The sequence below is a fragment of the Paralichthys olivaceus genome, chromosome 8, assembly GCF_024713975.1.
Source record: "Paralichthys olivaceus isolate ysfri-2021 chromosome 8, ASM2471397v2, whole genome shotgun sequence".
Classification (NCBI taxonomy): Eukaryota; Metazoa; Chordata; class Actinopteri; order Pleuronectiformes; family Paralichthyidae; genus Paralichthys; species Paralichthys olivaceus.
The window spans coordinates 26,711,088-26,720,308 of record NC_091100.1 but is presented as its reverse complement, the minus strand read 5'-3'; the positions used below and the strand labels follow the sequence as shown (position 1 = coordinate 26,720,308).

Genomic DNA, 9,221 nt, shown 5'->3' with positions numbered 1-9,221 from the left:
GCTGATTCAGTCCCTGCAGTTATGTTTATCCTTGTACCACTACCATAGTCCATACAGACCAAGACCACCTCATCCATCATTTTAGCAGTGGTTTCAAAACAATGACAATAATATAATATAATAGCAATAATGTCTGGGACAATATATCGTCCAACAAATATTGTTATAGTGACAGTCCTACCACAATATTTTGAACAATGCTCCAAATTAGAGGTTTCCTTGCTGTTTACAGCTTCAGGTCTCTGAAAAATTCTTACATATCCAAGCAAAATTGGTATTGTACAATAAAACATCCTTAACTGAATCTATATTGAATCAAAATCAAATCAATTTGGGAAATTAGTTGCGATGCCCAGCCCTAGCTAAGAAATTACCAATGTAATTGGGAACTGTCAAGATATACAGTATAAGGTATATAAGGTGTATTACTGCAGTGCACCATGACATTTTTTGAAAATATGTGAATATAAATAAATAAATATTTGAAAAATTAAATAAAAACGTTAGGCACACCAGTGCAACCAAGGTAAAAAGTTAGTTTGGAGCCCTGTAATAATAAAAAAGGTATTAAAGTGTTTATAAGATTTAATTTGAACATTTCCATTCATCTAGTTTTGAAGGGTAAAATATCAGCTTTGTTGCATTACACATATGGCTGACAGCCTTTTCATACATGTTTTCATTCCCAGAGGCCACAAGATACACACAGAGACAAACTGAGTCCAGAGTCCAGTTAAACTCCATGTTTTTAATGAAAATATATTTTCAGTTTCAAACCTCTGAACAGATGATCAGGGCACACAATGGATATGAAAAGAAAATACAGTAAGTGCCTTTAAAGTGACAATCTTTACTCAAGTGTGAGATAAAAACAAATTTTTCTTTGTCTACTTCGTCTTCTGTTAGGACTGAGATTGTGACCTGTGTCAGAAACAACAACATCCTTCACAAGAAGCTCATCACAGTTCCCTTCTTCCCGACCTGGTGAGGCTGCAGTGCGTGGAACTGAATAACAATCCTGTCAATGAGAGAAGACTGTCAAATATTTATTCAAATATGACAACAACACAGAACACAACTCAGACTACATGAGCAGTAACGGCCTGTGAGATCTTTCACAGCAAAGTTTCATGGGGCTGGCTGTGGCTCAGGAGGAAGAGCGGGTCGTCCACTATTCTTTTTTTCGAAGTGTCCTTTAGCAAGATACTGAATCTGTTCTGGCAGTGTATGAATGATGTATGATAGAGAAAGTCCTGCATATAGATGCACTGTATGAATTTGTGTGTGAATGGCTTAACTATAAAGTCAGGTGCTATGAGTAGTCATGAATACTAGAAAAATGCTATATGAATACAGACCCTTTACCATTTTGTGGCCAACATTCCTGGCCTGACTTCAGGCCTCACTGCAAGATGTCTGGGAAAGATGTGGGTCATAGTATCTGTGGGAAACCAGATACCAGATACCAGAACCACTCCATGACATAAAACCTCAATTTCATAGTCAACCTATGGAAAGCGGCAGGTCCTGATAACATTCCGGGGTACTCAAGAGATGTGCTGAGGTGTTAGCAGACATTCTGATAGACATTTTTAACTCCACCATTATCCCGGCTGTTGTACCCAGATGCTTCAAAACATCCACGATCATCCCTGTACCAAAGAAATATGTCGTAGCCTGTCTGAAATGATTAATGCCCTGTTGCCCTATGGAGGTCAGGGCGACGGGGCTCTGATGATGAAATGTTTCGACAGCTGGTTAAACCTCACTTTAATGCCAGCCTCCCTTTATCACTGGATCCCCTGCAGTTCGCCTATCGCCCAAACTGCTTCTGTAAGGATGCCTTAGCCACCACACTGCACATAGTTCTCTCTCATCTGGACAATAACAACAGCTACGCCAGAATCCTGTACTTCAGGTCAATACAATCATTCCGCAGAGACTAGTGGGGAAACTGATGTGTCATGCTGTCATGTGTCGTTGCATTCTGGACTTCCTGACGGGGAGAGACCACAGTCAGTTCGGGTTGGCTCAGGCCACTGCTGTTCACACTGCTAACATGTGTTTGCAGTATACTGTACAGCCAGATTCAGGGACAACATCATCCTCAAATTTACTGATGACACCACAGTGGCTCATCAAAATGATGAATCAAGGTACAGGAAGGAGATCAAACACCTGGAAAACTGGTGCACCATTAAAACCAAGGAGATGACCGTTGGCCCCCTACCCTCTGTACAAGAACTCTTACAGAGCCGTTGCTTCCAGGGGGCTCAGGTCATCCTCAAAGACTCTTCACACCCCCTCCACAAGCTGCTCACTCTTCTGCCATCTGGCAAACGTTACAGGAGCATTAAAACAAGAACAAGGCTGTTGAACAGTTTCCTCCCACAGGCAGTCAGACTGCTAAATAGCTGCCCCTTCTGACTCTGCTGTTATTCCCACATTCTAGACTATCACCAAGTGTCACCTGTTAATAATATAATCAATCACTTTAAATACAAAATGTACATTTTATTTATCTGAATTGTCACTAAAGAAATATACCTTTAAATGCACCAGACACTTGTACAGTTGTTTTGACTTAAACTCTGCCATATGTTTTGCTCAAAGGTCTCCTTATTGTATATTGCTTGTTTCTCCTTGTTTTAATAACCTTACCATTTACTGATTACATTTTTAAGCTACTATTGAAATTGCACTGCCCTGGAGAAACGTTATTTCATTCTACACTGCACAGTTTTGCTGTTTGGTTAGAATAACAATAAAGTTCTTGAATCTTGAATTAACTTCATTGCCTCTGCCTCTACATTTTTTATTGTGGCTACATGTGATCTGTACTTAGTGCTGTCCACTTGTGATCAGATGGGGAAGGATGTTAATCAATACCAAGTGCCACAGGCCACCTGGAAATGTGCGTACTTGGAACTGCCACATATTCTGCCCTCTACACACCCACAAATATAAATGATAAATGATGAGGGTTAAGGACAAGGGATGTTGCATCTTGTTAGTGTGATTTGTGAATATGAGCTATGCAAATAAAAATGTATTGAATGATAAATGCAAAGCAACATATGTATACTAAATGGCCCGGGTGATCAATGGGTTTCTATGGTGAACTTTTCTGACACAGGACTCTGTGAGTGAGTTGGGGAGGGGGGTGAAGAAAGACATATTGGTTGGTGACAGCAGTAATTTCACTTGTTGTGACCAAACACTCAACTGCAGCATAAAAATTCTACCGCCACTAGCGTTTCGGCGGTGTCTCACAAACACACATATGAATGGTCAGCCACATGCATAGGCTACGTGCATACCTACGGCGTAGCTTCAACGCAGAAGCATGAATCAGCCTTAACCCTGCAACAATAGGACAACAACGGAGCTTTCCCCCACCTCCAACTCATTCACAAGAATCCAGTGCATCAAGTACTCCATCATTCAACATTGGAGTCACAATGTTTCCCAGCCTGGCCCATCTAAAAGGAGTTGCAGAGATCTCCTGCTGTGTGAATTTGTTGGCCATCACATCACAGAGATTATGCTACTGCCTCAGACTGGATGTATATTGATTCAGTCAGAAACTCAGCAGATGATATCACCAAAGGAAAAATCCTTATCCTTAAATCCAGCCTCAACTTCTAAGGATGCAGCTACAGAGTTGAGAAAATCTGTGGTCCGTAGCACTACTTATGTACTACTTATGTTCTTCCAAACATCCTCCACTTCTGGTGTTGGGAAGATTTGATGGCACCTCTCAACACATCATCTTGTCCTTGGATGCAACTTCTCACACCCCTGAGAGATCCTATGAGGAGTCGTTCTTTCAGCAGCATGCACAACAGAAGAGTTTCCCTGAGGAGTATGCCTTACTCTCCAGTCAACGTCAGCTAAATGGTTCCTATTATGGTTCCTATCTTGTTTTGTTTAAATAAATGTCTGTAGATATAACCATCAACATTTGTCATCTCCCTCCTTGTCACAGCCAGGTTGTGACAAATGGAAAGCAAAACACACAAAGCTAAATTCTACAGTCAGAGAGGCAGTCTGAAACAGGTTTTAAAAAAAGTGATTGCGTGTGTGTTGTTAACACTGTGACATTGAAGGAAATGGAGGTCCAATTTAACTCCTGTACATTGTAGTTATAATAAAGACTTTTTACACCTGGTTAAGTTCACTTGATCTTGACCAAGGAAAGATGGTGATTGACGGTGAGAGACCCTCATTCTCAATCCAGTTGTTAACTCTACACCAAAGTACGCCTTATAGCTTTCACACCAGGCCAAACAAAATGAAAGTTAACAGGTCAGCTGTGAAATCTCCCTAACACAGTCTGTTCTCTGACATACAATTGATTGACTAATATTTAAACAACTGTGTGCTCTGCGATGAGACTCTGAGGATGTACTGTCTTCAGTAGCCTTGTTTGCTAGACCTTGTTTAAAAATGTGCTAAATACAGAATCAAAAATGGAATAATAATGATTCTTAGGTATACAGCCAAACAGCTTGTTGAAGTTATGACTAGTGTCATTTAGTTTAGTTACTTGTCTATTTTCAGAACAAGGTTTGTGTTAGTTTTGTGGCAGCTCTCAAACATGTGCAGACTGTGCTTTTACTGCACTAAAATAACCTGATGACGCAGTGTGTTTGGAGGCAGAGCTGACCTGTCTTCAGTCAGACCAAGTTCTTTGGTCAGGAACTCAAAGATCTTGGCACTGTGCTCCTTGTTCTTCTCAGCGGAGTCAGTCACACCGATGGCAGACACTGACAGGATCAGGCATGGAGAGCAAGAGCCTGCCATCAGCATTGGTAGCCCAGGATTCACCACCACATTCATCCTCTGAAAGACAACCACCCCAACAACATTAGTGAGGCTGAGTCAGTATAACATTGATCATCAGAACAGGCGATTGAGCACAAATTACACATAGAAATGCCAAGTTTGAGTTAATTCTCCTGCATATCAAGCCAACCAACCAGCCTTGAATCAACATCTGAACTCTTATTTCAGCTTAAGGTATAGACGTAAATCTAAGTTAAGTTGTTTCACAACAGTCTCCATTTCGATTCAGTAACAGTTACACTGGATGGTGGGAAAGTAGATCATACCAGCATCTGTCTGAGAGGTCAGCACTGGAGCTGTGTCAGAGAAACCACCACATAATGTGTCATCCTACCCTGCCTCAGCTGCCCAGCATCATATTGTCATCTGTGTCCATCAGATATTTTTGTGTTTCACTTTGAGACAAGATGGTTTATGAAGTTAATAACCTATCACACTGCTGGTCTTTTGTAGTGATGCAATTAAAAACAAGTGAAGTTAGTCAACAGATTGGGGTTGACTTGGGGTCTAATCGACTGATGCATCACATTGACTTTTAGTGGGCAGAACTAGTCTTTAACATACACCTCTATTAAAAGTGTCTCATTATACTGTCAGGTTACTCCCAGTCTACAATATTTTGTGTTCAGAGCTGATGATATGAGTGTCGTGTTTACAAACAGAGAGGATTTCATGTGAACGCTTATGCTGTGCTTTCCTACTGCTGTTACACCCCTTACCAGTAAGTGTCACTGTGAGACTATAGAGAGAATAGAAGAAGGAGGTACAGTAGGTAGAGAGTACAGGTTACGAGAGAGAAGCAGAATGGGTTTGTAAGGGAAACATGAAGCCATGTCAGCATTGTTAGCAGTTGCTAAATAAAGCACATAACAGTTCAAGAACCATATGCTTGTCTCCTATGCTGGGCTCACGCTAAACAAATTGAGGATTGCAATGAGGATTTGCATTCCAGTCCAAGTCCACCATCCTTCATCATGTTGTTTAGCCGCCAAATCTATTTGAAACATGGTGGAAAATCTTTGATAAAATGCTATTGATGAATGCGAGAGGAGAAACATGGCCAGATGCAAGGTGATGTGGAGTCTTACTACATTGCTTGAGACCCGAGGGACAACAGCTATTCTACACTCTTCCAGAAAAAGGTAAAATATTTGATGTAGCCATGAATGCGCTTGAAAAGTACTTTGTCCCAAAAGTGAACTTTAGCTTGAAGACACACATTCAGACATCTTCAAAGTGCTGATGAGACTGCAACCCAGTATGGGTGCTTTGAGATTGTTAGCTACGCCATGTGCCTTTTTGGATAGATGGAAAATGAACTGATTTGAGATCATTTGTTTGCTAATGCATTTCTCCAGACTCCTACATTTTTAAAACTGGATGACCTCTTCCGGGAGATACTTTGTATTTTGCCGAAACCTTGCCAGAAGGATATCTTGCCAAATAGCCAGCCTGCTCAAATCTTCGGATCTCCTTGCAATAGAAATCTGCATGATCAGGGTCCTTGAGACTCCTTATAGTGCTGTGTAGGCTTGGTAGAACCGCTTCTTTAGGAGCACATGGTGTAACTGCTGGGGTCTGCAAGAAGAGTACAGTAGCGTAACGCAGTGTGCCATCAAGCCCCCCTGGTGGAGGCCTTCTGGAGTAGGGCAGTGGCTTGCTGGTCCTGATTAGAATGGGTAGCAACCTTCTTACTTATGTAAGGTAGTGGCGCTACTTGCCAAAGGCGATCCAGATTCCTAAAGAGAACTGTTGATGGGGAATCAGTAGTGAGGTGGAGACATGTTTGTTCTGCAGGCAGCATTTTTCCAAGCCCAGTGTGTCCTTGGAGGGCCTGCGTGCACCGGTCGAGTTCAGATTAACAGGTGGGGTATGTCTGACCCAATAAGGGGTAGAGGTTGAAGGGAGTTAAGGGCAAGACTCTGAGGTGCTCATAGCATTTCTGGATTGCAACAACTGGGTAAGAGTGGTCAGACTGTCAGCAGAGAAGGCCTTGCTGATCTTATATTCCTTGGCAGGCTAATGTAGTGGAGCACGTACAAATTTGATGTTTTTTGATAGATTAGTAGTGTTAGTGTTAGCGTTTTACCGCTTGAGGAACTTTTCCATCACTCCACACACTACAGACCAATGGTTTGCATTCGCTCACCTGTTTGCATTCGCTCACCTGTTTGCATTCGCCCACTAGTATCAAATTGAAAACATTTCATGACTAGAGGGCACTCACAGCCCACAAATGGGCTGGGGGCCAATGGTTGAGAAAGTCTGATTTAGATGACAAACTTCTTATCATGTATTTAGTTAACAATCTATGGGGTTGGATCTTGAATCCGTGTCACTCCGGTCACTTTAATACTGACTGTGCACGTCACATCTCATGTTGTACTGAGCGAAAAAAATGTCGATGGCTCATTTTTCATGATGTTTAAATGCATCCTCATAAACTCTGGAGCGTTTGTATGTTCAAGTTTTCCTTTTTCTGATAAGTTTGGCTTTAATTACTTATTGGATGCTATAACAGCAAGGCAAGGGTTCATGATTGACAGCTCAGATTGACTCACAATTGGTGGAGATAGGTGCATTTGCGGGGCTTTGATATTGTGGCTCCACTTTTCATTCACTTCTGTCCAAATGGTGTCTCCAATTAGCCTCACCAGCACAAGGGCAGTTTCCCCATATTTGGGATATCTTGGATTCATTTTTGTACAGTGGGAGGAAGAGGATGCATTGCATTCAGCGATTGGTTCTTACTAACACACACAAATTATAACTAACTTTAACTGCTTTCAGACATGCAGGAGACTCTGCAGTTTGTCCTTATTTTCACCAGGGGAAGTGCATGTGTGAACGCAAATGTCCGAGGGAGACGCTCCGCAGTTTCCATGGACTTTATCTGCCAGGCCTCCGAGTATAAAGTCCTTAGAAATCCAGGAGGAGTCAATGTGTGAGCATGCATGTGTGAATTCTCCAGACTTTGTCCGCAGGTCACGTCTGAAAACGGCTATATGCATTGAAGGCTTCAATGGAAACGCTGCTCATTCGCTTAGAATGTGGCAACCGCTTTCAGACATGACCTCCAAGTAAAATCCGGAGAATTGACAACCTGTACCAGCAGTTTACTGCAGTAAAGTGAGCCGTCATGTGTGAGATGCACGGTGAAGCCATGTGTTGTTGCGCCTCTTTTGTGCCTTTACGGTAAGGCTGTAAGGACATAGTTGTATTTTAGTTATAGTCTCTCATTTCATTTATATTTCTCCTCACATCGTCTCTTTTAACTGTACAATGACTGGGACAATTAAATTAAATGAAGCTGGGTGTGTTTGTCTAGCTGTGGAATTTATTTCCAGCATACTTCCCTGTAGCATTTTTATTGACAGCTATCCTGCGGTCCATGTTGGTTTTGGTTCGCTATGTCCCGAACTGGAAATTGCGTTTGTCATCAGCAACAGGCGTCAGACACACGCTTTAAAGCAACGGGCACTGAGAGCCACGTACATGTGAGGACTCCCTCCACCCCAAGTAGTTCCACTAATAAAAAGGACAGAGGTGGAAACGTAACTCACGTCCAGAGGTTTTCCCAGAGCTGCTGCGGTGCTGCTGCACAACTTCATCGTGAAGTCCTCGGGGAAGGAGCTGACCGGCAGGTTAGTCTGGAGCTCGACAAAAGGCATCTTTAATACTGGTAGATATTTCTCAACGCTCCCGGCTCAGTGTGAGGACGAGGTCTGCAGACCAGAAAAACCGATGATTCATATACAATGACGGATAGTACTTCTTCCGGTTGACATTTTCAAAATACACGTGTTGCGTTTGTCAGGATTAAACTAACCTGTTGCCGCTGCTTGTTATATTGATTTTCTATAGAAATCGGATTCATATTTTCTTCTTTTGGATGGTAGATTTTTGCATGCATTCAGTGTAACTACCCAACCTTTTATTTTGAAAGCACAACCGGACGCTGTAGCACCCCCTATGAAGCCTGCAGGGTCCCTTCATTCGTTATATGGATATAACTGGCAAATAAAGTGCATGAAGAAACCTTAAAGTAACACCACAGTGTAAAATACGCACGTACAGGTAAAAGTCCTTGTTTATCTGAGTATAATCAGAACCATGCTGTGGTGGAAATCATTAAGCAAAATAACAACTAGAATCACTGCGGTTGTATGCACCATCCAGTGCAGTTACTGTTGTAGACAATTCTGTATGTATCTATCCTTTGTGTGCTTATGTGCTTTAACTGTGTGTCTGTGTACAAAGAGCACCAGGAACTGTATGCAGCCTGGGGCAATGTCTAATTAGCAGCAGACACAGGGAGAGTCTCCATTGGAAGGAAAATTGTAATTAGTTGCTAGGCAGGTTAATAATGTTAC

The 9,221-nt window shown here is 42.0% G+C and overlaps 1 protein-coding gene across 1 annotated transcript; it reads right to left on the bottom strand.

Annotated features, from left to right (window-relative positions):
* Positions 1-728: 728 nt before the first annotated feature.
* On the bottom strand, positions 729-8,626 carry ddt (D-dopachrome tautomerase). The gene is made up of 3 exons (XM_020083767.2): positions 8,412-8,626; positions 4,670-4,845; positions 729-1,018 (listed from the first exon to the last, which is right to left on the bottom strand). The coding sequence occupies exons 1-3, from the start codon at positions 8,517-8,519 to the stop codon at positions 946-948; spliced, it is 357 nt and encodes a 118-aa protein (XP_019939326.1). The 5' UTR covers positions 8,520-8,626; the 3' UTR covers positions 729-945.
* Between the last annotated feature and the right edge of the window lie 595 nt (positions 8,627-9,221).